Source organism: Mastigoproctus giganteus, chromosome 2 (assembly GCF_048544385.1).
Source record: "Mastigoproctus giganteus isolate SK-2022 chromosome 2, ASM4854438v1, whole genome shotgun sequence".
In the NCBI taxonomy this organism is placed as follows: Eukaryota; Metazoa; Arthropoda; class Arachnida; order Uropygi; family Thelyphonidae; genus Mastigoproctus; species Mastigoproctus giganteus.
In genome coordinates this window covers 107,962,389-107,989,934 of record NC_143576.1, presented here as the reverse complement: position 1 = coordinate 107,989,934, position 27,546 = coordinate 107,962,389, and the positions used below count along the sequence as shown (strand labels likewise).

Genomic DNA, 27,546 nt, shown 5'->3' with positions numbered 1-27,546 from the left:
TTCAATACGTGAATGAGACAACATTCAACATGTCCTTTCATATCACTCCTCCGCTTCGGAACTCACATTCCATGCAATCAGTGAAGGCCACACCTTTCTATTCAAAGAAGCAAAACAAAAATTCTCAGCATCCAACATGATTACACCAAACTATTAATTTCAAAGATGCTTGAAATTAATTTACATCAAAATTCAGTCAATGTACGTTGCCCCATCTCAGATTCATGGTCCTTCATGCACATGTGCCAGGATCACAACTAATCTCCATGCTATAAAATTCTGCCACAATACCCACAGTTTCACTTTCCTGTGATCACGACCCTGGTCGAAAAGACCTGTCCGCTTCAGGGAAGTAACAAAATTCTTTGGTTTCTTAATGTTTCAGAGGAGTCAAATGTTTTTTGTTTTAATATTAGTTTTTAAAAGTACAGATTCATTATTTATTTGGTTCCATAGCATTTAAATTGTTTTTAAAATATAGACGTATTGTATTCTCTTGCTCAAAGATTAGGGTTGGTGGTTTGATGTATTTTGCGATCAGGCTTGGGGTCCTCGGGCCTCCAATCCCGTGGTGCATTGGATCATTGATTTTGTCTACGAGGGTGTGAAATACATGTAATCTATTTGTATAGTTATTCAACAATGGAGGGTATCAGCACTGAAGTGTGCTGGTACCCAGTGGTGTGCTGGTAAATTTTTAAACCAATAATTAAAATTTTAAAAAAATCCAAGACCAAGAATATGTGTGTGTATATTTATTTTAAGTTTTATTGATTTACAACCATTTGGAATACAAAAATTTCAAACAATAATAAAATATTCAATAAAATATATATATTTTTTGTTATAATTTCCATATAGCCAATCAATTCTCACAAAATGTTTTCATTGACTTTTGTCAAGCTATTGTCTCCGTAGCCAATCTATGGTTGCAATTCAACTATGATTGGACAAATGGAGTTGCATACCAATCCACTAACCCTTTTCCCAATAAATTTATTATCATTAAATCTGATATGTGACGATATCATGATTATATACACAACAATTCTAGAAACATAAAATCTTTGACAGACGTCGAGCATGGGAATGTCATTACCTCAAGAAGAAGCAGCCCAGGCAAAATTAAGCAGATGTTTGTTGGAAATAATATTCCTATAAAATTGCTAGCAGAGATAATACCTACACGGGCTGCCAAGTAGGGAAAGGAAGCACAAAGGGTGCTGAAATAAGCACGCTCCGGCTGAATTTTCCATGTCACCATATACAAGCTTATCGTCCAAATGCTGCTAGTCATTGTGGATTGAAGTGCGTGCTGCTCTACAGTTTATAGTCATTGTTGGTTTAACAACTGGCTTGCAAAATTCTTGACAATTTAACAACTGGCTTGCACAAGCTGGTGCAAGCCAGCTCCAGCACACTATTGGTGTATAATTATAATTGTAACTTACACCAGTATAGTTACATTTGCATAGTTACAAATGCAACTATACATTGAAGTGTTTGTCAGATTTTCTAGTTTAATATTTTCAGCCTTTTATAATTCCCTTTGATTTCTGTTATGGGGATCATCATAATTCTACAAAATAAGGAAGTGCAAGTGAAAGCTAGTCATAAAATCCTGACAAAAGCTAAATCTACTAGCAGTTTTTTTTTTTTTTTTTTTTTTTGTGACTTTTATTTTCATGTTTTTAGTTTATGGACTGCAGTATTCAATTTATGAATTCTTGTTGCCTGAATAGGTAATTATTTTCATAATTTTTTTTTATAGATTTCTCTACACTTTATATCATATTTAAATGCACATAAAACAATTTAAAAGGTGAGTTTAGGGACCTTCTGTATATGCTGTAATTTTATTAGTACTCTGATCTAAACTGGGGTCATACGTTCTAAATAAATATAAACATTAAGAATAGTTAAATGTATCGTGAGCTGTCAAACTAATTTTTCATACACTTTTCAATTTCGACACTAACAAATAAATAGTACTAAATGAATTATTATATATATTTTTTTATGTAAAGTTTACCAAAATTCTCATAATTCAATATCAAGTAATAATACAACAAAATCATCACCTGCAGGCGTGACCTAAATTCCGGAATGAACTGCAAACTTTCCTCAGAAAGCAAAAATTTTAACTTCCTCACTTCTTCTTCTATTTTTAGAGCCTCACAAGTAAGGGAAAACTAAATAGGAATTACTCAGAGTGAGTTTATTTTTGTAAAAACACATTTTTTATACTGTATTTTAGCAAAAAAAAATAGTCTTTGTTAAAAACCAGTCAATTATCAAAACCTGAAATTTAGCATAATGCTGCACATCTGATTGTAACAAGGGAGAAAAACAGCTTCACAGAGGGTTTTTTTTTTTTCCAAAATTTCCCTTTTAGAATCCACTGCAGCACAGAACAAACTGATATCACATGGAATTAGATCTATCAATTAGTAGGATAATTCTAGCTTTGATAATCAGTGATACTCTGTTCCTTCCCTTGTGCCATAAGGGTAATCCATACACAGTATTTTCAATGTGTGACTACTACTCAGTTATTCACTACACTTCTCAGAAATTTTCACTTAAAACAGAATTGAGGACACAATTTTAAATTGAACATAACCAATTTTATGCAGTACAAAAAATTTTAAGCTGTTAAATCTGAGATTCGTGAACAGGGATGGACTGGCTGGCTGTAACTGCCCCCAACAGTTTTGCCCCCCAAGCAATAACACGCTACAATTGCTATTGGTTCCAGTTCTACCTGCAGTGTTCCTCCCCTGTTTGTAAACTAAACTGTTCTTTTAAATGTAAAAAATCAAATCAACAGTTTTATCATTTCACATTGTGATTTCATGCAGCAAACATCCCAGTGATAGCATATCAACATTAATTAGATTCAATAAATTAATTAATTACACACTGTTTATTTGTTTTCCTTGTTGATGTGAAACATAAGTTTCACACCAGCAAGGAACTAATTCTAACAACAATGCTATGTAAATTTGCTTAATCGCTGATTACAGTTTTCAAACACAATAATGTACAAATTGTGCACAACAGCAGGGAAAGCATGTGTACAACCAAGCCGAAGTGAAACAAAGATGCAAAAACAAAGTATAATAATGTAATAATTTCTACCATTCGGAAATAGTGTTATTCAACACTATTTCCGAACGGTAGAAATCATTGTGAATCATAAAAGCATATGTATAGAGAAATATACAAACTTACCATAACAATCAGGCAACAAACTATATTTTTTATTCTTTAAGGTTACAAAATTCTAATCAAAGTTCGTAAAATTTAAATTTTTTAGGCTTATGTTTACAGTTCATTTCTATATTAAAAAATTAGCATTTCGATAGATTAGAGAGAAAGATTCCACTCATTACAGTAAGGCATCACAGCCAAAAAGAATGTCTTTCATGCAAACACATAATGCGCTTTTGAATATGCAAGTTTAAAGACCAGAAGGTTGGTTGTAAAGGAGAGGGCACTGGGATCGCAGAACAGTATGGACAGTGGATTTTTGGCTGCTGTAAAAGGATACATATTTTTTAATTTTTAACGTATTCTTCGTTATTTAACATAGTACATTATGTTTTACGGAGATATTAAATAGGTTTAGTAGCATTCGTTAAGTTCTTATTTTGAATTTAACCAGCGATTTTTGGAAGTTACGACTACCAGTACTGGCACCAATATTGTTGAACTAGCTGCCATATTGTAGTCGATAAGAAATAGCTTCATGTATATATATCTCGAACTGATAGCGGAAGGTATAAAGTAAAACTAGATAGCGTGATACGAAGCACTGTATTACGAATCTGTTAGCTTATTATAGTATTATCAATTAATCAAAAATATTATTAAATTATTATTCATTGTTAATTAAATTGTATTTAAACGGAAATCATGACCCAGAGTAGAGCTGCGAAGCAAAGATCAGACTAGCAAGAGTGCTGTGGCTCGAGGGAGAAACAAAGGGGACAATTCTCCAACGCATCACAGTCTCAAAAAATGTGCAAAATGTGAAATTTTTGCCGACCTTTCTAAAACAGGACGTGATCTAGCCAAGGAGGATGCCTTTGTGTGTCTTAGATGTCTGGAGTGTGAAGAAATTAGGCGCCAACTCAGCATTCTGATGGGCGTCTATGAGAGCTTGAGATGTAGGATTAATACCCTTGAAGAAATTAATATGAGGGGCCCATCAGGTGCCCAGCTCAATGACAGAGCTCACTCCTGGGCATCAGGCAACACAGAGGCAATCTCCACGGCAGAATGCACTGGTCCTAAAGGAACTAGTTATGGTTGGTGATTCTATTGTCAGGGAGATGGAGAATATACTATGTAAGAAGGATAGGTGGAACAGGACCAGGGTATGTCTGCCTGGGGGCAAAAGTTGACGACGTTGTGAGCAGATATCATCTTTTCAGGGCACAAAAGGTGATATTGTTATACATGTTGGAACTAATGACATTAAGAGTAACAGATCTGCAGATTTACTTAACAAGTACAGGTCGATGTTGACAAAAAGTCACAAGTTAGGGATGAATGTGAAAGTGTCTGCAATTCCGCCCAGACATGACAGGACAGAGCATATGATGAGAGCCTTGACAAAATCAATTTGGCCCTGGAGAGACTGTGCAAGGCTCAAGGGGGTATAATTTTTTTCAGCCTGGTCTGTGCTTGTTGACAGGAGAGATGGCTTCTACAGGGATGGAATACACTTAAATAGAAAGGGTGCAAGAATATTTGCTGATGCTATCGAGGCAGTGTTAGATGGGCCCGAAAAACTGTTAGCGTGTTGGGATACGCATACTAAAAGGTTAACAGTGGCCGCAGGCAGAGGCAAAAGAGATTCTTGCACTGCTTCTATTAGAATGGGAAGCAGACTGGAAAGCGAAGTAATGGAGATTTCCAGGACTGCTGGGAGTCATAGTGGAACAAGTAAATACATGGGCTGTGTTAGGATAACTAAGAGTAGAAACAGGTGCATGTATACTTGCATGTACACCAATGCTAGGAGTATAGTTAATAAATTTGATGAGCTTGAAGTGCTAGTCAAGACATCAAAGGCAGATATTGTTGGCATATCAGAGACATGGTGTCACACAAATATAGGCAGTGCAGAGTTGGAATTTGGGGAGTACAATGTGTATAGGAAGGATAGACAGGATAGGAAGGGAGGAGGGGTTATGCTGTTAGTTAAGAAACACAAAATCTAAGGAAGTGCATCCAATTGATGCTGGTGGACAATGCAGAGTTGAGTCTGTTTGGTGTGAAATAAGCACTGGGAAAGGAAAAATGAGTAGGTATGTGTTATAGGCCTAATGAATCTGATGAGTATAATGAGCAATTGTGCAGAGATATAGAGAGAGCCAGTAAATCAGGATGTCTTATAATGGGAGATTATCCAATAAATCCACAAAAAGACTTTTGTGGATTTATTGGATAACCATTTTCTACAGCAACATGTTCGAGAGGCAACCAGAGGGAGTAATACTCTTGATCTGATTACCAGTAGTGATTCTTCATGCATTAAGAATCTGCAGATAAAGGAACCACTGGGCGAGAGTGATCACAATGTATTAATACGGGAATTATTTAAAGATGTAACTACCATGAACACTAAAGGGAAGGGCGTTTGCTTTCGTAAAGGTGACTATACAGGTCTCAGACCGTTTTTAAATTCTGTACAGTGGGATCAACTGATTATGTTACCAACAGTGAATTCTAAATGGGAAGCCTTCAGGGACTTAATTTTGGAGGCTACTAGGCTTTTCATTCCAACTGAGAAATACTGTTCAAGGTTTAGGCCTAAATGGATGTCAGATGAATTAATGAGGCTAGTGGCAGAGAAGAAGAATGTATGGGATGCATATAAAGTATCAGGCAACACAGAAGCCTATGGCAGGTATAAACTTTTCTGTAATCAAGTCACAAAGGAGGTTAGGCAGACGAAGGCAGATTATGAGTAATCAAAGAAAAGCAGCAAGGAGTTCATTACTTATGTAAACTCTAGAAGGAAAGGGATGAATCAGATTGGACCACTTAACATAGATGAGTTGACTATTGATGATCATGCTCAGGTAGCTGATAAACTGAATGAGTATTTTGCATCTACATTCACACATGAGGAGTTATTCAATGAGGGGAATGCCAGAAGTTTATCAAACACTAATGGGTAGCTAAGTGATTTTGTAACAACTGAGAACAAAGTGGAGGAGAAATTATTGAATTTAAACATAAGGAAGGCACCTGGGTGGACAGAATCTATCCAGTTATATTAAAGGAGGCAGCAAAGGAAGTAAGCAAACCCTTAGCCATAATTATGAGAGCTTCCTTGGATTCAGGGAAGATCCCCATGGACTGGAGGAGTGCAAATGTATTACCAATTCACAAAGGAGGTTCAAAAGGTGACACAAGTAACTACAGAACTGTTAACTTGTGTTCCGTGGAAAATACTGGAATCAGTGGTTAAAGAAGCATTGTAGGATCATCTAGACAAGACTGCAGTAATAGTTAAGACAAAGCATGGGTTTGTCAAAGGGAGGTCTTGTCTGACCAATTTGATTGGTTACTATGATGTGGTCACAAAGGAACTGAATGCCAAAAATATAACTATCAACCAAAAATATAAGTATCAATACAACTTTGAAGAAAAAGCTCTTTTGTTGTTAGACAATGCTCTAGGACATCCTACTGATCTTAACACGTTGGACACATGCATTCCTGTCAAAGTTGTGTTTCTTCCAGCAAGCACAACTTCCCTGATTCAACCATTGGATCAGGGAGTAATAGCATCATTTAAAGTAGCCGAGTGGGCAGGAGCGGGAGTGCAGTAGCACACGCTCTTTGAGTAGACCGGGGTTCAAGCCCCTGACTGCTGAATACGGTCTATCTGCCAACCCGCACTGGACCAGCGTGGCAGATTATGGTCCATTTCCCTCAGCATGAATTGTTGAGGAGGCTTCCATCCTGCAGTGGGTTGATAATGGCTGCACTTTACTTTTTTTTTTTTTTTTTTTATCTGCATCGAACATTAAGCAATTTAACTGAACTAGAGGAGGATAAAGAGGAAATGACAGTTAAAACTACACCATTAAAAACGCAATTGAAATCATTGATAGTTCTTGGAAAGAAGTCACTAAGAAATGCTTAAATGGAGTTTGGTGCAAAATATGGCCAGAAGTTGTACTGGAAGAAGAAAATAACATCCAAGAAACTAGAAATGAAGTTATCCAGATGGCTCAATCAATAGGTTTCGAAAATCTCAATGAAGAGGATGTTAGAAATTTATTGAATGCAGAAGATGATGGTTTTTCAGTGGAAGATTCAGAAAACCTTGTTAGCAACGAAGACAAAGATAATGAAGACAAAGTTAAAGAAGTTCCTGCCGAAAAAGTGTTAACAACCAAAGATTTAAAAAGGTGCTTAAATGACATTGAAAACGTTTTAAATTTTTTTTAGTGAAAATGATCCTGATTTAGGAAGAAGTGTTATTGTTAAGCGATCAGTGTTAAATGCAATAACTCCGTATAGGCAATTGTTAAATGAAAGAGAAAAAAAGCATAAACAATCAACTTTAGACTCATATTTTAAAATGTGATTTCACTTTGTATGTAAGTTGACTGTTTATTTAATAAAACTTTTCTTTGTTCGAAAAAAAAAAAAGCTTTTCATTTTCTTTACGTAGGAACATATCCCTATTCTGGCCATAGTATTTTTATCTCTGAAAACGAAGTTTCGCTTAATGAAGTAATTTCCTGGAACACATCCTATTCGTTATTCGAGGTATGCCTGTATATGTTTTACAGACTGATGTAATAATGTTCAATCATTATTTTGATGGCATTAATCTGTTCTCATACTCCTTTTCTATTTTGCAAATTCCATATTTTTCTACATAATTTCACATATATTTATTATTATTATTATTTTTTTTTTGTTTTTTAACCCTTAAGAGTATTCTACCAATTAACAACATTATAAAGGAGCATAACACAAGATAACATTGTAATATCTGGGCACAATTTTGGTTCAGTTTACATGAAGTAAGTGTTAACCTCATCCCAGATTATAAATAGAAAATAACTAATACAGAAAGATACTTACATGTTCATAAAAATTTGGGCAGCTAAGACAGGAGAACTTTTCTAAATTACTCTCTGCACTCTTTAATTGTATTAGTTTATCTACCTTTTCCACATCTGTTAGATGAAATTCTTTTGTAGGATTCAAAATAGGAAGGTCAATAAGTGTATTTTCAGCAAAGCACTGCAACTCTTGTAATGCCATATTAATAGCTGGCTGGGGAGGATCATTCCTATATATATAATACTGATGAGAATATATGCATTTATATGTCTTTAATTATGAAGACACTTATATAATATCGGTGTTTAGATACACCATAGATAACTCTTAATAAACTACAAAGTAGTTGTTGTAGGCATCATTTGCTCTTTCTCATATTGTGCTCTGCCTTCACGACGAGTTGCCATGATATTGCACTACTTCGAATAAGTAACGCTTCACTAATAGAGAAGACTATTGTTACTTATTCTCAGTTGAGTACCACCACCCAGACAGCACTGTTTCACGGCTATTGGCCGATCATCAGTGGGTGGGCAGGTACCTTGGTATTGCAGACATGACGACCCAGTTGTGAAGTTAATCACACAATATGAGAGATGCCAAGAGGTGTAGATGTCAATATTTAAAATAAATAAATGCACAAGGCATAATACTTTAAGAGTTTGGTATCTATATAATATCGGTGTTTAGATACACCATAGATAACTCTTAATAAACTACAAAGTAGTTGTTGTAGGCATCATTTGCTCTTTCTCATATTGTGCTCTGCCTTCACGACGAGTTGCCATGATATTGCACTACTTCGAATAAGTAACGCTTCACTAATAGAGAAGGCTATTGTTACTTATTCTCAGTTGAGTACCACCACCCAGACAGCACTGTTTCACGGCTATTGGCCGATCATCAGTGGGTGGGCAGGTACCCTGGTATTGCAGACATGACGACCCAGTTGTGAAGTTAATCACACAATATGAGAGATGCCAAGAGGTGTAGATGTCAATATTTAAAATAAATAAATGCACAAGGCATAATACTTTAAGAGTTTGGTATCTATATAATATCGGTGTTTAGAGCACAATATGAGAAAGAGCAAATGATGCCTACAACAACTACTTTGTAGTTTATTAAGAGTTATCTATGGTGTATCTAAACACCGATATTATATAGATACCAAACTCTTAAAGTATTATGCCTTGTGCATTTATTTATTTTAAATGAAGACACTTATGTAATTAGTGAAGTACAGTAAAACATCATAAATCTAGCATTCAAACCGCCAGAATTAAAAAAAAAAAAATTTTAATAAAAAAAAAAATTACTGAGCATTGTATCACCCATTGTAAATTATAAACAAGAACAGGAACTTGGAACTTAAGGCATAGCTTCCCAATGCAATCAAACTCCATGTAGAATGTAATGCTTGAAATTTTAGCATCTCAATTGTGCATATGTATCACTCCCTCAAGAAACCATTTATTGGCTACTGCTTCAGCAGATATAAGAAAATTTCCATAGCATCACATTTTAAGCCATATATAACTTGATTTAAAATTTATATAACATAAAGCTCTTGAATGACAATCAAAAACAACAATAACAAAAAAAAACAATGTGAATTATACACATCATGGACTATATACTTCTCATTAAACTATCATTCAACACACATCATTCAGAATTTTCAGCCCACACAACATGCAATTTTTTCTGTGACCACAGACACACTTCTACAGACATAATAAACGTTTATGGGTTTAAGTTACATTTGGGATCTTCTAATATAAAAAAAAAAAAAACAGTTGCAGGTGTGCACTTGTATGCACACTAATGCTAGGAGCATAGTAAATAAATTTGATGAACTGGAAGTACTGATTAAATCATCAAATTATTATTGTTACTATTATAATTAGCCATATGATGCAAGGAAGCCTGAGGCTTTTGCTGCATCAGCAAAAAAAAAAAAAAAATTCTGTGTTACCCCTGAGAGAGAGAGAGAGAGAGAGAGAGGGGGGGGGGGTCAGAAATAGAAGGGAATCACCAAGAAAGAGAAGAATGATGATATCCAGCTCAGGACCCTGGGTGTGCCAAGCCCATACTCACCAGATGTGAGCCCCTGGGGGTAAATGCAGACATTGTGGAGATATCAGAGATATGGTAACATTTAGTTATAAAAGATTTGGAATTTGAATATGAACAGTACAATATGTATAGAAAGAATGGGGGAGGGGTATGATCTTAGTTACTTAAAATGTAATAGTAATAATATTTGCCATATAGTGCAAAAAAGCCACAGGCTTTTGCTGAACTGGCAAAAAAAAAAAAAAACCAAGTACATAAGAAAACAAATTATGCTTCCCTCCTCACACAGGTAAGTATCCAGTAGACCTTTGAATTTATTCAAACTGTCAGCCTCAACTACCTGCAAGAGCAACTTGATCCAGCTATCAACAACTCAATGGCTAAAAGAAAACTTCAAAACTTCCTACAATCTAATCTAAACCTCAACCGCTGTAATTTGAATTTATGACTCTAGTTCTGGAATTGTTTAGAACATATAGTGTACAGTGTTAATTGTAATGTGGCTACAGGGGTTTATCCCAACTCCGCATCAGGCAATGCGATGAACACAGAACTCTGTAAACGCCAGATTTATGTAGGTTAGTGAGTGTTTGTGTAGTATTAGTGTGGAGTTGGTTTGGTTTGGTTTTTTTTTTTTTTTTTAGGAGCATTAGCAACTAAGGCCATATTGCTCCGGGATATGCGGTGGTCATTCCCTTTCCGCATCTTCCGTATTTGGTGGTGACGGGCTCGAACCCCGGTCTAATCAAGAAGCGTGTGCTACGCACTGCTGCTCCTTCCCACCTGGCTACGGAGGCGCGTGTGGAGTTGTGTTGGCTGTGTTGTTCATCCAACCTCTTAGCCAAGAGGCCTGTGTTTTAACACAAAAACCCTCTGTCTAGTGCCACAAGGTGGTGGACCAGGCAGTAAGGCGTATGAAAGCACTGGCGAGGTGAACCCTATGGTAGCCAAAGCTACAGACAGGGAGAGCCCAGCAAAAAAAAAAAAAAAAAAAATGAAGGGAGGCACTATCACTACTACAACCTTCCTCCTGAAAGGGCCATGGGCCCTTCAAGATGAAACTCAACCTGCATCTGCTTGGAACAAGAAACCCAGCATCATGTTATGCACGAATATGAATGTGAATGAATATGAATGAAGAGCATAGATGTAACCTTATTACCAGGATAAAATGCAATCCAAAGAACCAAGAACACCACCTATTAGACTCAGAAGAAGAGTATAGTGCCTTCAGTCTTTTCGCACAGGACCTCTTCAACAGGAGAAGAACTGAGATAGCCATCCAAAACAATTAAAACCTGCTGATTGCACAGAAATCAAACTGACCAACCAGACTTTCACTGAATAAAACAAACCTAAGGATAAGGCTAACACAAAAATGATATAAACTGGCACACAGGGGACCAGTACCTAATCGGATCCTGGTTGCTCCACCTCAACTGGACGTGGCATGACAAATCCTGGACAGGAGGGATCTCCCACGAGTGACACGACCATCTGTCACTATCTGTCTAACACACCAGACTGGACTATAACCACCAACAGTCTTGTCGCCAATATGTCCTGAATGATGACACCAACTAGGACTGATACTAGAGAAAATGCTAGAACTGTAACCTTGGACATGGACACTTCTGCCCAATCCTTCTGCACAATTAAGGGGTAGAATTTTTCTCAGCCTGGTCTGTGCTTGTTAACAGGAGAGGCTGCTTCTACAGGGATGGAATACACTTAAATAGAAAGGGTGCAAGAATATTTGCTGATGCTATCAAGGCAGAATTGTTTGTTTGAATGTGGGCTTTACGGTGCAAGAGCAACATGGCCGTGATGCGCCTAATTTTGGTATAAAGTTTAGTGCTTTTTTTTTTAATTTGAATTGCAGTTAAAGTTTACAGTGTGTTATACAGTTCTATATCTTTAAGGAAAGTGAAGATTTTGTCTACATGTGGCGCATCAGCTAAAAGATGGGCAACACTCAGAGTATTCGTTGCCGAAAAAGAGGCAAATAGAGTTTGACACTCACTCTTATAAATCTGGCAGTCAATGAGTATATGTTGGACTGTAAGTTGGGCGTTGCAGTTTGTGCAACGTGGTGGATCAGTGGCTGTAAGTAAATAGAGATGTGTCAGGTGTGTGTGTGACCTATCCATAATCAGGCTAATACAACTTCATCTCGGTTCTCACGAATACTAGAATTCCATGGTTTGAGATTTTTTTAATGTCGAGTAATTTATTATTGGCTTGACTCTGCCAGATGTGTTGCCATTGTTCAATACATTGTTTCTTTATAATGTACTTGTAGTCAGATGCAGGTGTAATAAAGGCTTGGGCTATAGCATCGGTAGCAGTTTTGGCAGCTAGGTCAGCCTGTTAATTTCCAGAAATTCCAGCATGACCAGGGATCCAACATAACAGAACTTGTTGTTTCTTCTGGTTTATCTTAGAGTATTCCAGATCTGTCTAAGTAGGGAGTTATTATTCTTTGGGTTTTGTTGCATAGTTTGGATAGCACTAATGGAGTCTGTATATATAACACTGTGCAATATTGTTTCTGAGAGTGCATAGTTTAAGGCTATGTGGATAGCACAAAGTTCTGCAGTATAGCAGCTGCTACTTTCCATAGGGAGTTTCTTGGATATAGTTGTATTGGGAAATACTGCTACTGCACCAACATGATTGTCAGTTTTAGACCAGTCTGTGTAAATTGGTGTGTACTGGCCATGCTGGGTTCTCAGTGCAGCATTTGCAGTATGTTCTGTTGGGATAAGGTGTGTTTTCTCCAGGCTGTCAATGAAAAGTCGCACAGTGGTATATAGTATGTCCAAAGTGGGACTGTATGAGAGGCAGTGGGCTGTATCTTATTACAGTCAATTTGCCAATCAGCCTGCAATGAGCAAAGACATATCCCAGTTGGTGGATTTATTGATGGATAGGCTCGGTATAGGTTTACCCATTTAAGAGAGAAAAGTCCGTTTCAAGTGGGATGGTTTGGATGCCCTTTGAGTTTTGCTGCATAGTGTAATAAAAGCAGCATTTGTCTGCGTAGCTGCAGGGAGGTTTCATGTGCTTTAGCATATAGGCTGTGGACAGGTGATGTACGGTACTCCCCCAGTGCAAGACGAAGAGCACTGTGGTGCACAGGATCAAGCCAGCGTAAAGCGCTTTGTCTAGCAGAGATATAAACTACAGAACCATAGTCTAGATGTGAACTTATTAGCGCATGGTACAATTGTAATAGTGTGTATCGGTCAGCTCCCCATGTTGTGCCTGATAGAACTCTTAAGATATTTAGCTTTTTAAGACAGGGTAATTCTGAGTGTTTTTATATGTTCCAGGAAGGTGAGTTTTTGGTCAAGTATCACACCAAGAAAGCGGACATTAGGGACCACTGGTATGATTTGAGTTTCTAGTCGAAGTTCTGGGTGTGGATGTAGGTTACACTTTTGGGTTGAGAGGCGAAAACCATTGTTTTGGAGCCATTTTGCTATTTTGTTGATTGCACATTGTAGCTGTCTCTCTACCATTCGCATATTAGACGAATGGCAGGCGATACTAAAGTCATCGGCATACAGGGTAGTGGATATTGTTTGTGTCAGGTCCTGTGTTATTGAATTCATTTTTATATTAAAGAGGGTAGCACTTAGCACTGATCCTTGTGGCACTCCTTCCTGTATGAACTTTGAAGATAAGTGATTGTGAAATTGAACTTGAAATGAGTGGTGTTGTAGGAAGTTTCTTATAAACTGTGGTAGGTATCCACGTAATTCCAGCTCGTATAGATTTCCCATTATACCATATCTCCAAGCAGTGTCAAATGCTTTTTCACTGTCAAATAGGACCATCGCAAGATGTTCTTTGCGTATGAAGGTGTCACGGATGTTTTTTTCTGTCTTAATCAAAAGGCCAAGAGTGGATCTACCTTCACAAAAGCTACACTGCACTGGATTCATAAGATTATTTCAAGCTAGAAACCAGGATAGCTGGGCGTTGATCATTTTTTCCATTATTTTGCATGTACAGCTGGTGAGTGCAATAGGTCGATAATGCTGTGGATTTGTAGAATCTTTTCCAGGTTTTGGAAATGCCAAAACATAAGCATGCCGCCATTTGTTAGGGAAAGTATTTTCTTTGAATATTCTGTTGTAGAGCAGTAATAGTGTCTTGAGTGCAGGTTCAGTAAGTTTTGCTATCATGATGTAATGTATTCCATCTGGCCCTGCTGCACTGAGTTTAGTGGAGGCTAGAGCATGATGTAATTCTGACATTGTGAAAGGGAGATTTGTATGCAGCACTGGATGTTGATTCAAAATTAATTGAGTTTTTTTTAGCTTGTGCTTTGTGTGTCTGGAATTGTGGTGAGTATGATGTCACAGTTGATATTTCCATGAAAGATCTACCTAGAGCATTTGCAATCTCCTCTGGTTTTGTAATATCAGAGCCATTTACATTGAGCATGGGACAGTTGACATGGATGTTTTGCGTACATATGCTGTATTTTGGCCCAAATTGTTTGTTTTTGTAATTGTGGAAGCGAAACGCCTCCATGCTTCCCTTTTGCTGGTCTGTCTAACTTGTTTTGCTTTTGCCCTTGCCCTTTTAAAGCAGACGAGATTTTCTGTTGTTGGGAACTTTCTGAAAATGTTCCATGCTCTGTTCTCTTTTTTTGTGGCACTACATTCATTATTCCACCACACTTTAGAGCGGGCCGATATTTTAGTGGATCGTTTCAGAATTGCTTTGTCCGCTGTTTGCAGTATTTTGTTAGATATATGTTCTACTGCCAAGTTTATGGGTGTTTGTTGGACCTGTTTTTCTTCTAGTGTAGCTAGCTGCTTGTACGCATCCCATTCAGCTTTGGAGAATATCCATTTCGGAATTTGGTAAAAAAGATGGGGAAGGCTTGTATCAATGCAGCATATCACAGGGTAATGATCACTGCCCCGTGGTTTGATGTGAATAGTCCATCCGAATAGATGGTATATGGTTGCTGAACATAAAGATACATCAATAGCTGAGGTAGATCCTGTAGGAAGATGCGTATAAGTGTGCGCTCCATTATTGAGAGTTATCAGATTGTGTTGATCAAGTAATTTTTCGATAGTTTTTCTACGCTTGCCCAGGTTATGGTTTCTCCATAGCGGATGGTGACTGTTCAGGTCCCTGGGATACAGTAGAGTTTGGGAAGGTGGATCACTAGTTCTTCTAATTCAGCATAGCTTATGTTTTGGTTAGGTGGTAAGTATAATGAGACTATGGTTAAATCAAAGTTAACACTGATTCATGCAGCAACTGCTTCAAGATTTGTCTTTAGTGGGAATGCTTTTGAGGGTATCTGGGAGTTGATGATCAGCGCTACTCCTCCATGTGCAAGATTGTTCAGATTGTGTGCAACACGATCTTGCCAATGTATTATGTATTTCTGAAGGGAAACAATTAAATTTGGTGTTAGATTGGTTTCTTGTAGACAGAAGGCAATAGGATCATATTGCAAAAGGAGATCTCGGATGTCAGCCAAATTACTACAATAGCCTCTACAGTTCCACTGTAAGAAAGCAAGCATTATTTTGGTTTAGTAGAACCCTCGATTTGTTTTCGAGGTACAGAAGGTTTAGATCGCTCAAGTTTACCTTTTCCCTTCTTTGGGAAATAAGGTTTCGCTGTATCCATCTCCTCTTCAGTAAACAGTTCTAAAACCTGTCCATCTTGGTTTGAATTATCTTCTGAATCCATGTAGTCTGTTTGGTTTGAGTCGGGAGTGGTAGATACTGTAGTATTCTGCTGTTGAGTGGCATCTAGTTGTATTGTGATCGGCGTATTTATTGCCTTGCTTTGCTTTGTTTGCTTTTTGTTTGGGGTGTTGGTATACTGGGGACAATATTGACCTTGCCCATTCAACTAGTGAATTTGTTGGTGGTATGATTACCTCTGTTTGGGTAGTAATTGATATGTGATTTTTGGTTATTTGGGCATAAGTTGGCTTGTTAGCAATTGGAACTGGTAAGGATTTTTCAGCTTCTTGGTAGGTTACATTATGTTCAGTTTTGTATCACTATCTTTTTTTTCGGTTTTCCAAAGGGGACACTCCTTCGAATACGCCGGATGGACTTCTTTACAGTTAACGCAGTTTGGTGTTGTGATAGTGCAGTCACTAGTAGTATGTGCAGTGGATCCACATGTGGCACAGGCAGCTGCTCCTCTGCAGACCGTCTGTGAGTGCCCAAATTTCTGGCACTTATGCAAGCATAATGGATTTGGTATGTATGGTTTAACTCGGCAGTTAAGGTAACTGGCTTTGATCAATGTTGGTGGTTTAGGATTATCAAAAGTAAGGATTATATTCCGGCTAGGAACTAATATATTATCCTCCTTCGTGAGAATTCGCTTTACATTGGCAACTCCTTCTTCTTGTAATTCTTGTTTCAGTTCTTCATCTGACAAATTGATGAGATCCCACTCAGTGATGACGCCTCTTGACGTGTTCAAGGAAATGTGCAGTGAAACGCTGACCGAAATTCTACCAAAGGATTGTAATTTTTGTAGTTGATCAGATTGACTGGCAGTGACAACTTCAACCAGTAGGTCTCCTGATCTTAATCGACGAACTGTCTTGGGAGTACCTATTATGCTTTCTAGGCATTTTTGCACTAGGAAAGGGGAGAGTTTTCCAACTGGTTGTTCTTGAGTTGAATGTATAATCAAAAAAGTTGGGGTTCGGATTCTGCCTACATCAGTCTTTTGACGTTCTGCTGCAACAGAACTGGACTCCTCTTGTTCTTGCCTTGTCAGGGTTTCTTCTGTGTACCCAGTGTTTTTTGGGTTTTATGGACTTCTTGCTCCATTTCGCCCTGGAAGGGAGACCTTTCCCTGCCCCCGGCCATGCCATGCCACGTGCAGCAGCAGCAGTGCCACCTTTGTGACCAAGCAGTAGTGGGTTGGTAGTAATATGCAAATAAAAGGGGAAAACAAGAAAGAAGGTTACTTTTCCTCCTGTTCAAGTAAAGTGATTTTTTTACTGAAGCTTATTTAATTGATTGTAACAAAGAAGACAATTTTACTTATTCAAGCGAGTGCAATTCACTGGCAAAGACACTTGATCATGAAATCGCTTGGCACCTGGGGCTGAGGCAGAGTTAGATGGGTCAGATACACGGACTAATCGACGAACAGTAGCCACTGGCAGAGGTGAAAGTGATTCTTGCACTGCTTCTATTGAAATGCAATTGAGCAACAGCATGGAAAGCATGGCAATGGGAATTTCCAGGGCTGCTGGGAGTCATAGTGGAACAAGTAAATACACGGGCTTTGTTAGGGTAACTAAGAGTTGAAACAGGTACATGTATACTTGAATGTACACCAATGCTAGGAGTATAGTGAATAAATTTGATGAGCTTGAAGTGCTAGTCAAGATAACAAAGGCAGATATTGTTGGGATATCAGAGACATGGTGTCACACAGACATAAGCAGTGCAGAATTGAAATTTGGGGAGTACAATGTGCACAGAAAGGATAGACAGGACAGGAAAGGAGGAGGGGTTATGCTGTTAGTTAAGAAACACATCATCTAAGGAAGTGCATCCAATTGATGCTGGTGGACAATGCAATGTTGAGTCTGTTTGAAGTGACATAAGTACTGGGAAAGGAAAAATGAGAGTAGGTGTGTGTTATAGGCCTAATGAATCTAATGAGTATAATAAGTACTATGATGTAGTCACAAAGGAACTAGATGCAAAGAATAATTTGGATATCATATATTTGGATCTTAGAAAGACCTTTGATACTGTTTCACATGAAAGACTGCTGCACAAATTGAAGCAGTGTAGCACTGGAGGCAAACTGCTGCTATGGATAAAGGGATGGTTGAGTGGGAGAAGACAGAGTGGTAATCAATGGACACTGCTGTTCGTGGACTAATGTTATTAGTGGAGTCCCTCAGGGTTCAGTGTTGGATCCATTGTTGTTTTCTGTATTTATAAATGATATTGATGATGGTATATCGGACTTAATGTCCAAGTTTGCAGATGATACAAAGGTTGGCAGGGTCGTTAATAACTCCCCCAATAATGACAGTATGCTGCTGCAGCAGGATCTGGAAAGGTTGGGCAGATGTGCTGAGAGGTGGCAAATGAAGTTTAACATTGACAAATGTGAAGTGCTGTATATGGGAAGCAGTAACCTCAGAATAAAGTATCAACTCTGTGGTACTACACTGACAATGGCAATGGCAGAGAATGAAAAGGACCTGGGAGTAATTGTGCAGGCAGATATGAAGTTTTCTGAGCAGTGCAAACAGTCTGCAAGAGTAGCTCATGGTGTCTTGTCAATGATATACAGGAATTTTTCTAACAGGGATAAGGAGGTGATTATCCCCTTGTATAAGGCAATGGTCAGGCCACACCTTGGGTACTGTATACAGGTCTGGAGGCCTCATCTTAAGAAGGCTGTAGAGCTGTTGGAACGAGTACAGAGAAGAGCAACAAGAATAGTGAATGGAACAAAGGCTTAAGTTTTACAAATTACAGTGTCTGAAGACTAGGCATCTGAGAGGTGATCTGATTGAGTATATAAAGCCTTGAATGGTTTGAGCATGCTTAATGCTGATGGGATTCTTCCTCTTGATCGGAATAATTGCCTGAGAGGGCATAAATTCAAACTGAGGAAAGACTGTTAGATAGATGTGCAGAATAGGATAGATGTGTAGAAGTTTGATAGATGTGCAGAAGTTTGCCTTTAGCCAGCGGGTGGTTGATTGCTGGAACAATCTTCTATCTGTCGTCGTAGAAGTTGATAGCTTAAATAGATTCAAGGCAGAACTTGACAAAGATTTGGAGCAAGTAGATGGGTGAAATAAGGGGTGTTCTTTTTTTTTATTTATTATTTTTTTTTGGCTGATGCTATATAAGCTTGCTTCCTTGTATCATGTGCCTTTGCTAATGCTAATCTGAATGAAGATCCAACTGACAGGAAAGGAGTGAACTTGCAGCCTAGCTGCTCATGCACCTTTTAGGCGATCTGAACTGGATACTTCAACTCAATTCCCTTTAAACTCTCATCACCAGGCAGGGAGGGGGAGAAAATAGGCTTCCGTCCCCTCCCCCTGCCCCCCTCTTTCCTCTGTGAGCCCATCCCTGCTGCTGTTCTGGGATTGCCTTCTCCATTGGCTCCACCCCCTAGTCTTCAGCCTTCCTCGCCTCTCTGCCTTACCCAACCACTTTTCTTGCTCCCAATCTAAACAAAATTTAAATTAGAATCTTAATTATGGTTCATATAATAACAAAATTTCTATGAAATCAGTAATTTTTTTCCATTACTTTTCTCATACTAGGGCAACAGGCAGCTATATAATCAAAAAACACAAAATACCCACTAATCTTTCATTGGTCCACCCCTTGCTTTGATGACTGCTGCACATTGTCATGGCATCAACTGGACAAGGTCTTGAATGTATTCCTGAAAATTTCATGGTACCAAACAAAGATTAATGTCTCCTGCAGCTCTCTAAGTGCTTTTAGTTTCTTTTGCATTATCGAAACACCCATTTTGTTCCAACAATTTTCAACTGAATTGAAGTCTGGATTGTTCTCAGGCTATATTATTGTGAGAATTTATTTATCCTTCAATTACTTTTGCACCTGTGAGCAGTAATAATAGCAAAATAAATTATACTTATTTAAGCAAGAGGGTGACATTTTATAAATTTAAAACTTTCGCTAACATTACTAAGTAGTACTTATGGTTTTGGCTCTGTGACATGGAGCAGAGTCGTCCTTAAAAATGCAACTGGCAACATCCCCATAGTGATCTCTAATTGTGGGAAATAATTTTGTCTCCAGAATGTCCTTGGTACACCCCAGCATTCACTGTACCCTTCACAAACTCAAAATGACCAACTACTCTATGTGGAATACAGCCCCATATCATATTAATTTAGATACGGTATGTTTCACTGTCGATATTATTCACTGAATTTCACAGAAATTCGGTGAATTTCACGGTCACAATGAAATTCTTCTCCTCTTCTTTGCCTAACAGTCTGCTGGTCATCCAAACCATGCAAGTTGAATTTTGATCCATCAGAGAAAATAACACATTTCCACTGATCCTCAGACAAACTAGCATGCTGCTTTGCCCGCCTTAGACACTGGGCTTTCATTTTTTGCATCAAAATTAGCTTATTTTGATGTGATATTAATCCCAATGAGAAAAGGCATCTATATACTGTAACAGTACTTGCCTTTACTCCTGTATTATCCTCCCATGCTGTTTTGAGATCTGTCAATGAGGATCTTCTGTTTTGGACCCACAGACAGACAGACAGACACCAGAAATCTGCCTGTGCTGCAGAAGACATTCATGGTTAGACTTGCCACTTTCTGATAATTTTCATAACAAACAAGCAACTGTTGACTGATTACAGTGAATCCTTTTAGCTATTTCTTGCAGAGTATGTCCCTCTGCATTCAACACAGCAGCAGCAGCACTTTTCCTAGATTTTTCAAATTACGAAAACTTAGCCATTGTGAAAGGACAGAATACTGGGGTTGTGGCATATGCACTGCATTTATATTGCTGCTGGGGTAATGCAATCATGTATGGCATGTGACATCGTCTAAGAGAGAGCTTGCTAGAGATGCATGATGCAATAGGGTAATGACATTACAAAATATGATATACTGCCAAATTTCACAGAAATTCAGTGAATTTTGCAAGTGATGCAATTTTTTGAGCACCACTATATATTTAAACTAAATTTTTCCAAAGAGTTTGGAAACACTACCTATTGTACAGTCACTGGTTAATTAATGAACTTAAAACTCAAATTAACAGAAAAAATTTAATGCATGTGGGAGGGTCAGATCCAAATACTCACATGAAACGATGCATCTGCCTTTTTCGCCAATCATTGATAATCACTTCTGGTTCAATTTTAATTGATTTAGTGCATATAGCCTGAAAGTCTTCCACTGTGACATCAATTACCAAATGTCCATATGAACTTTCTGGATAGAATAGTTTCTTTGTCCATGGCCTTTTTTCTTCTTCTTCTTCAGCATTATCGCTCTCTCTTTTTGTTTTAAGAGATGAATGAGAAGAAAGATTTGGTCTCTTGATTGCACTTGCTAAACTAGGTTCACTTTTCTCAGAACTGTTATGATAAATTTCTGAAACTGCAAGAACTCTAAATACTTTCTGTTTGCTGCTTGTGATGATATTAAGAATAACAGCTAAAACGTTACGATGATACGAGGTGTTGATAACCACAAGGCGACCAGGAGTCAACATTTTAGCTCCTTGAGGATGTGAAGTTATGTAATGCTACAAAATTTGAATAAAATAAAAATTAAAATATATATAATAAAAACAAATACAGCATTGAGTAAAATTAATTTAAGAACAATTTGTAATGAACATGTTTAATAAATAATTTCTAACAAAGTCTGAATTAAATAGTCTCATCTAATGGAAAATCCTAGGTATAATTAAAAAAAAAAACAATCACTAAATAAATTGTGTGTGTGTGTGTGTGTGTGTGTGTGTGTGTGTGTGTGTGTGTGTGTGTGTGTGTGTGTGTGTGTGTGTAAGTAAAGGTAGAGGAAAAGGAATAAGAGAACAGAAGAAGAAGAAGTAGTAAAAGAAAGTGAGAGAAACAAGGAGTGAAGATATAGATAACTAATAAAATATGCATAATAAAAATACATAATTACATAAAAATTGATCAAATGAGGATGTTATGAACACAACTTACAAAACTAGCCTCTCATCAGGTGCCAACAGCTGGAATTGCAAGAAAAATAGCAAGAATGTCTATTTCTGGTGAAAACCACAAGCCAAATGGGTAAAAAGCATAAACATAAATGAAAACAAAATTCAGTTAATATAAAATGAAAATTAGAATAAAATTTTTAGTTACCAAATTAATGGAAGAGCTAAAATGACTAAAATTAAAAGGCGTAGTTTTTTTTTTTTTAGAAAATGGCTTGTGAAATTTACAGTTGACACAATGAATATGCAAAAAAACTGGAAATAATAATAATTGAAATTTCTAGACACAACATTTTGGCCTAATACTAGTTAAAGTAAAGAGAGATTTGAAAGCATAAATAAAAATGACTAGCCTACAGAAGTATAAAAGGATATAGAAGCAATGACTTGAATATATAAAGATATTAAAAATATAGCAATATATATATAAGCACTTGCTGAAATTAATGATATTAATTTCAGCAGGTAGGACCTGTTTTACAACATCATTAGGTTCCAGCAAAACAGGGTTGTACAATGAAAAGTTGTAAAACAAGACCAAATTATAATGTAACTGAATGAGATAGGTTCCAAAATTCCCAAAATTTTTCCAAGTATGCACTAATATTTCTGTTCTTTATAAATAATTAAATATTTTAAACATTTAATGCACATGTTTTATTTATACTTATATATAAAATAATTAATAAAATAAAATTTTACTTTGGTCCTGTGGAGTCATCACTTCAGTGCGTATTTACTCAATGTGGACGAAACTACCCATTTCGTTCACATTAAAAACTAAATCAGGGTGGTAGTTGCCTTCGCCTATTAAGCGTTTAAATTCGGAAGGATACTCTTCCACCACTGCAATGTCAGCACTTGCAGCCTCACCAGACACTTTCACATTGTGAATTTTACAACAGTTTTTAAACTGATGAAACCACCCTTTGCTGGCTATAAATTACTTAACCGATGGAATTACTTAACAAGTACAGGTCACTGTTGAAAAAAGCCGTGAATTAGGGTTGAATTTGAAAGTGTCTGCAATTCTGCCCAGACAAGATAGGAGGGAGTATATGATGAGAGCCCTGTCGATCAATTCGGCGCTGGAAAGATTGTGCAAGGCTCAAGAGGTAAAATTTTTTTCAGCCTGGTCTGTACTTGTTAACAGGAGAGACTGCTTCTACAGAGATGGGATACACTTAAATAGAAAGGGTGCAAGAATGTTTGCTGATCCTATCGAGGCAGTGTTAGGTGGGTTGGAAAATTGCTAGATTTGGGGGATACAAGGACTAATAGATTAACAGTAGCCACTGGCAGAGGTGAAAGTGATTCTTGTATTGCTTCTATTGGAATGAGCCGCAGCCTGGAAAATAGGATGCAGGATATTTCAGAGACTGCTGAGAATCATTAGGGTACAAGTAAACACATGGGTTGTGTTAGGGTAGCTAAGAAAAAGAACAGGTGCATGTATACTTGCATGTACACCAATGCTAGGAGTTTAGTAAATAAATTTGATGAATTTGAGGTATTGCTCAAAACATCAAAGGCAGATATTGTGGGGATTTCAGAGACGTGGTGTCACACAGATATAAGGAATGCAGAACTGGAATTTGGGGAGTACAATGTCTACAGAAGGGATAGACAGGACAGGAAGGGAGGAGGGGTTATGCTATTAGTTAAGAAATACATAAAATCCAAGGAAGTGAAGCCAGTCAACATTGCTGGACAGAGCAGTGTCGAGTCAGTTTGGTGTGACATAAGCATTGGGAGATCAAAATTGAGAGTAGGAGTGTGCTATAGGCCTAATGACTCTGATGAGTATGATAAGAAATTGTACAGGGAAATAGAGTGGGCCAGTAAATCAGAGAGTCTTATAATGGGGGATTTTAATTTCCCAGATATTGACTGGAATTTGGGGGCTGGTCACTCGCACACTAGCAAGGCTTATGTGGATTTATTGGATGATTGTTTTCTACATCAGCATGTTCGGGAGGCAACTAGAGGGAGTAAATACTCATGCTTTGATTATCAGTAGTGATTCTTCATGCATTAAGAATCTGCAGATAAATGAACCACTAGGTGGCAGTGATCACAGTGTGCTGAAGTGGGATTTACTCAAAGAGGTAACTACCATTAGGGGTAAAGGGAAGGGTTATTGCCTTCGTAAAGGCGACTACGATGGACTGAGACAGTATTTAAATTCTATACAGTGGGACCAACTGATGATGTTATCAACAGCAAATTCAAAATGGGAAGCATTCAAAGAACTTATCTTGGAAGCTACTAGGCTTTACATACCAACTAAGAAATATTGTTCAAGGTTTAGCCTAAATGGATGTCAGACGAACTAATGAGACATATGGCAGAGAAGAAAAATGCATGGGATACATACAAATTAACACGTGACACAGAAGCCTATGATAGATACAAGTTGATCTGTAACCAAGTTACAAAGGAGGTTAGGCAGGTGAAGGCAGACTACAAGAAATCTTTGGCAAGGGATGCAAAGAAAAACAGCAAAGAGTTCTTTACTTATGTAAACTCTAGAAGGAAGGGGATGAATCAGATTGGTCCACTTGATATCGATGGTTCAACTGTTGATGATCCTGCTCAGGTAGCTAACAAACTAAATGAATATTTTGCATCGACATTCACACACAAGAAGTTATTCAGCGAGGGGAATTCCAGAGGTGTATTCAACTCTGACAGTAAGCTAGAGAATCTTGTAATAACTGAGAGTAAAGTAGAGGAGAAATTGTTGAAGATAAATACAAGAAAGGCACCTGGGGTGGATGGGACCTATCCAGTTATATTAAAGGAGGCAGCAAAGGAAGTAAGCAAACCCTTAGCTATAATTATGAGAGCTTCCTTGGACTCAGGGGAAGTACCCATGGACTGGAGGTGTGCAAATGTGACCCCAATTCACAAATGATGAACAAATGATCAAAGGGCGACACAAGTAATTATAGACCTGTTAGTTTAACTTCTGTTCCCAGAAAATTAATGGAGGCACTCGTTAAAGAAGCACTGCAGGATCATCTAGACAAGACTTCAGTTATAGCTCAGACACAGCATGGTTTTGTTAAGAGGAAGTCTTGCCTGACCAATTTGATTGGATACTATGATGCAGTCACAAAAGAACTGGATGCAGGGAATAACTTTGATATTATATACTTGGATCTTAGAAAGTCTTTTGATACTGTTACACATGGAAGACTGCTGCACAAATTGGAGCAGTGTGGCATTGGAGGCAAATTGCTGCTATGGATAAAGGGGTGGTTGAGGGGGAGAAGACAGAGAGTGGTAATCAATGGACACTGCTCATCGTGGACTAATGCTATTAGTGGAGTTCGTCAGGGTTAGTATTGGGTCCATTATTGTTTTCTGTATTTATAAATGATATTGATGATGGTATATCAAGCTTAATGTCCAAGTTTGCAGATGATACGAAGGTTGGCAGGGTGGTCAAAGACACTACTGACTCTATGCTACTGCAACAGGATCTGGAAAGGCTGAGCAGATGGGCTGAGAGGTGGCAAATGAAGTTTAACATTGACAAATGTAAAGTACTACATATGGGAAAGAGCAACCCCAGAGCAACGTATCAACTCTGTTGTACTACACTGACATAAGGTATGTTCGTGTCAGACGGCACCTGAGATTTCTCCCATCTCCGCGTGTGTTTCGCTGTATCGAGGACAGTACACTGTCAAGCCAGAGACTTGAAAGTGTGTGGGTCGTGTCTGTGCAGTGTGATATGTTGTGCCCATTGTTTATCCGGCTTATTGGCCGCCAGGCCCCTAGTGGGGCCCGACGTTGCCCATACCCTGCCACGTGGAGGCTAGCCGGGTGTATCCAGTATCACAACAATTTGCTCTGGCAGGTCCTGCCACCTAGTTTCCTGGGATTTCAGTGGCTAGGGCCTATTAAAAAAAAAAAAAAAAAAAAAAAGTTATGCATTTGACATTAATGCTTAATGGGATTGCTGTAGGGTTGAACACTAAAGAGATGTGTTAAAGGCCAAATAGGTCGGGCAAAATTTTGATGTTATTAAATTTAGACATGTAACGCTAGATAAAAGCTGATAGTGTTAGATATCTTAGAGATTTGCACAAAACCGGTAGAATTTAGACGTTGGTTATAATTTGGCAGCAGTGGGGCAGTGGGTACTCGGTCGATTTAGTGAGAGAGGGGGGGGGGAGTTGAAGACTGGGGAGGAAACAGATAGAAGAATAGGGACGGATAGAGTAGGCATCCCCAAAGAGGTCAGTGGAGACGAGCCCCACCAGGCGCAATATGGGGGGTAGGCAGGGAGGAGAGGAGACAGAGATCCGTCTCCTCCATTCCCTGCCTGGGGATGGGGTTTTAAAGGGAACCAGGCTAGAGTACCCAGTTCGGATCGCCAATGGCGTGTTGGCAGCAAAGCCACAGAATGTCTTCGTCGGTGTCATGTCCAAGGAGTGTCGAATCCGGTATGAAGGTCCAGCTGCCCATCCCGCTCTGGGGGTGGGATATGTTAGCTGGCGGGGGGAACCTACCAGGTGAGGGGGGGGATACACACATTTACTTCATTCGTAATGTGCATTCTCACTCTACTTGCACTTTTTTTTTTTTATTTATTTATTTTTTTTTATTTATACTTTTTTCTTATTTTATAATAATTTTTTTTTATACTTTTTTCTTATTTTATAATTTTTTATATACAGGGTGTTTCAGTTAAACGTTTCAGAACTTCTAAGAGGGGTAGGGTACATCCTGACAACTCGAAATCATATAGCAATGTGGGGTCGGAAATGCTTTCCTGAAGCGGTGTTGTACACAGAAGCACCATAAAAAGAAAAGAGACCTAAGTGAGAAATCGTTTTAATAATACATGAAAAGAAGCAAAAGGTACATGGATTAAAGTAAGTGTTCGAAGTTTCTTCCACGGGCTACAATGCACGCCTCACATCTCCGACGCATGGACATCCGAACATTCTGGAATACTCCAGGCGAATTTCGAATTTCTTCGGCAGCTACTGCGATTGTTGCAACCAGCTCCTCAGCATTGTCAACAGGGGTGTCATAAACTAGCGATTTCATATGACCCCAGAAATAAAAATCAAGACATGATAGGTCGGGTGACCGAGCAGGCCAACGCACGGGACCACCACATCCGATCCACTGTTGACCAAATGTGACATCCACGTAGTTACGAACATCTCCGCTATAATGGGCAGGGGCTCCATCGTGTTGGAACCACATTGTCTGTTGCGTCGATGCAGAAATCTGTTCATCTCTCAAAAGTTGTGGCAATACTTGCTGCAGAAAGATCAAGTAGATAGGTCCGGTTAGACGACACGGTAACAGGTAAGGTCCGATGAGGTGATCTCCCATAATACCGGCTCATACATTGACCGAAAATCGAATCTGTGCTGCACGATGTCGCACGACGACTTCTGTGTACAATACCGCTTCAGGAAATCATTTCCGACCCCACATTGCTATATGATTTCGAGTTGTCAGGATGTACCCTACCCCTCTTAGAAGTTCTGAAACACCCTGTATATATATACACACACATATATATATATTTTTATTTATTTATTTTATTTACTTATATATTTTTTTATTTTATTT

General features: G+C 38.2%; 1 protein-coding gene across 3 annotated transcripts in view; it reads right to left on the bottom strand.

The window, feature by feature from the left end:
* Positions 1 to 27,546, bottom strand: part of tst (superkiller complex helicase subunit twister) — a 522,759-nt gene that overhangs the window by 95,938 nt on the left and 399,275 nt on the right. For all 3 annotated transcript variants that reach the window (XM_090389516.1, XM_090389517.1, XM_090389518.1), the window contains 3 exons: positions 21,050 to 21,495; positions 8,122 to 8,332; positions 2,082 to 2,192 (listed from right to left, as the gene is read on the bottom strand). In XM_090389516.1, the coding sequence (XP_090245642.1) occupies positions 2,082 to 2,192; positions 8,122 to 8,332; positions 21,050 to 21,495 (768 nt within the window). The remainder of the gene's footprint in view (positions 1 to 2,081; positions 2,193 to 8,121; positions 8,333 to 21,049; positions 21,496 to 27,546) is intronic.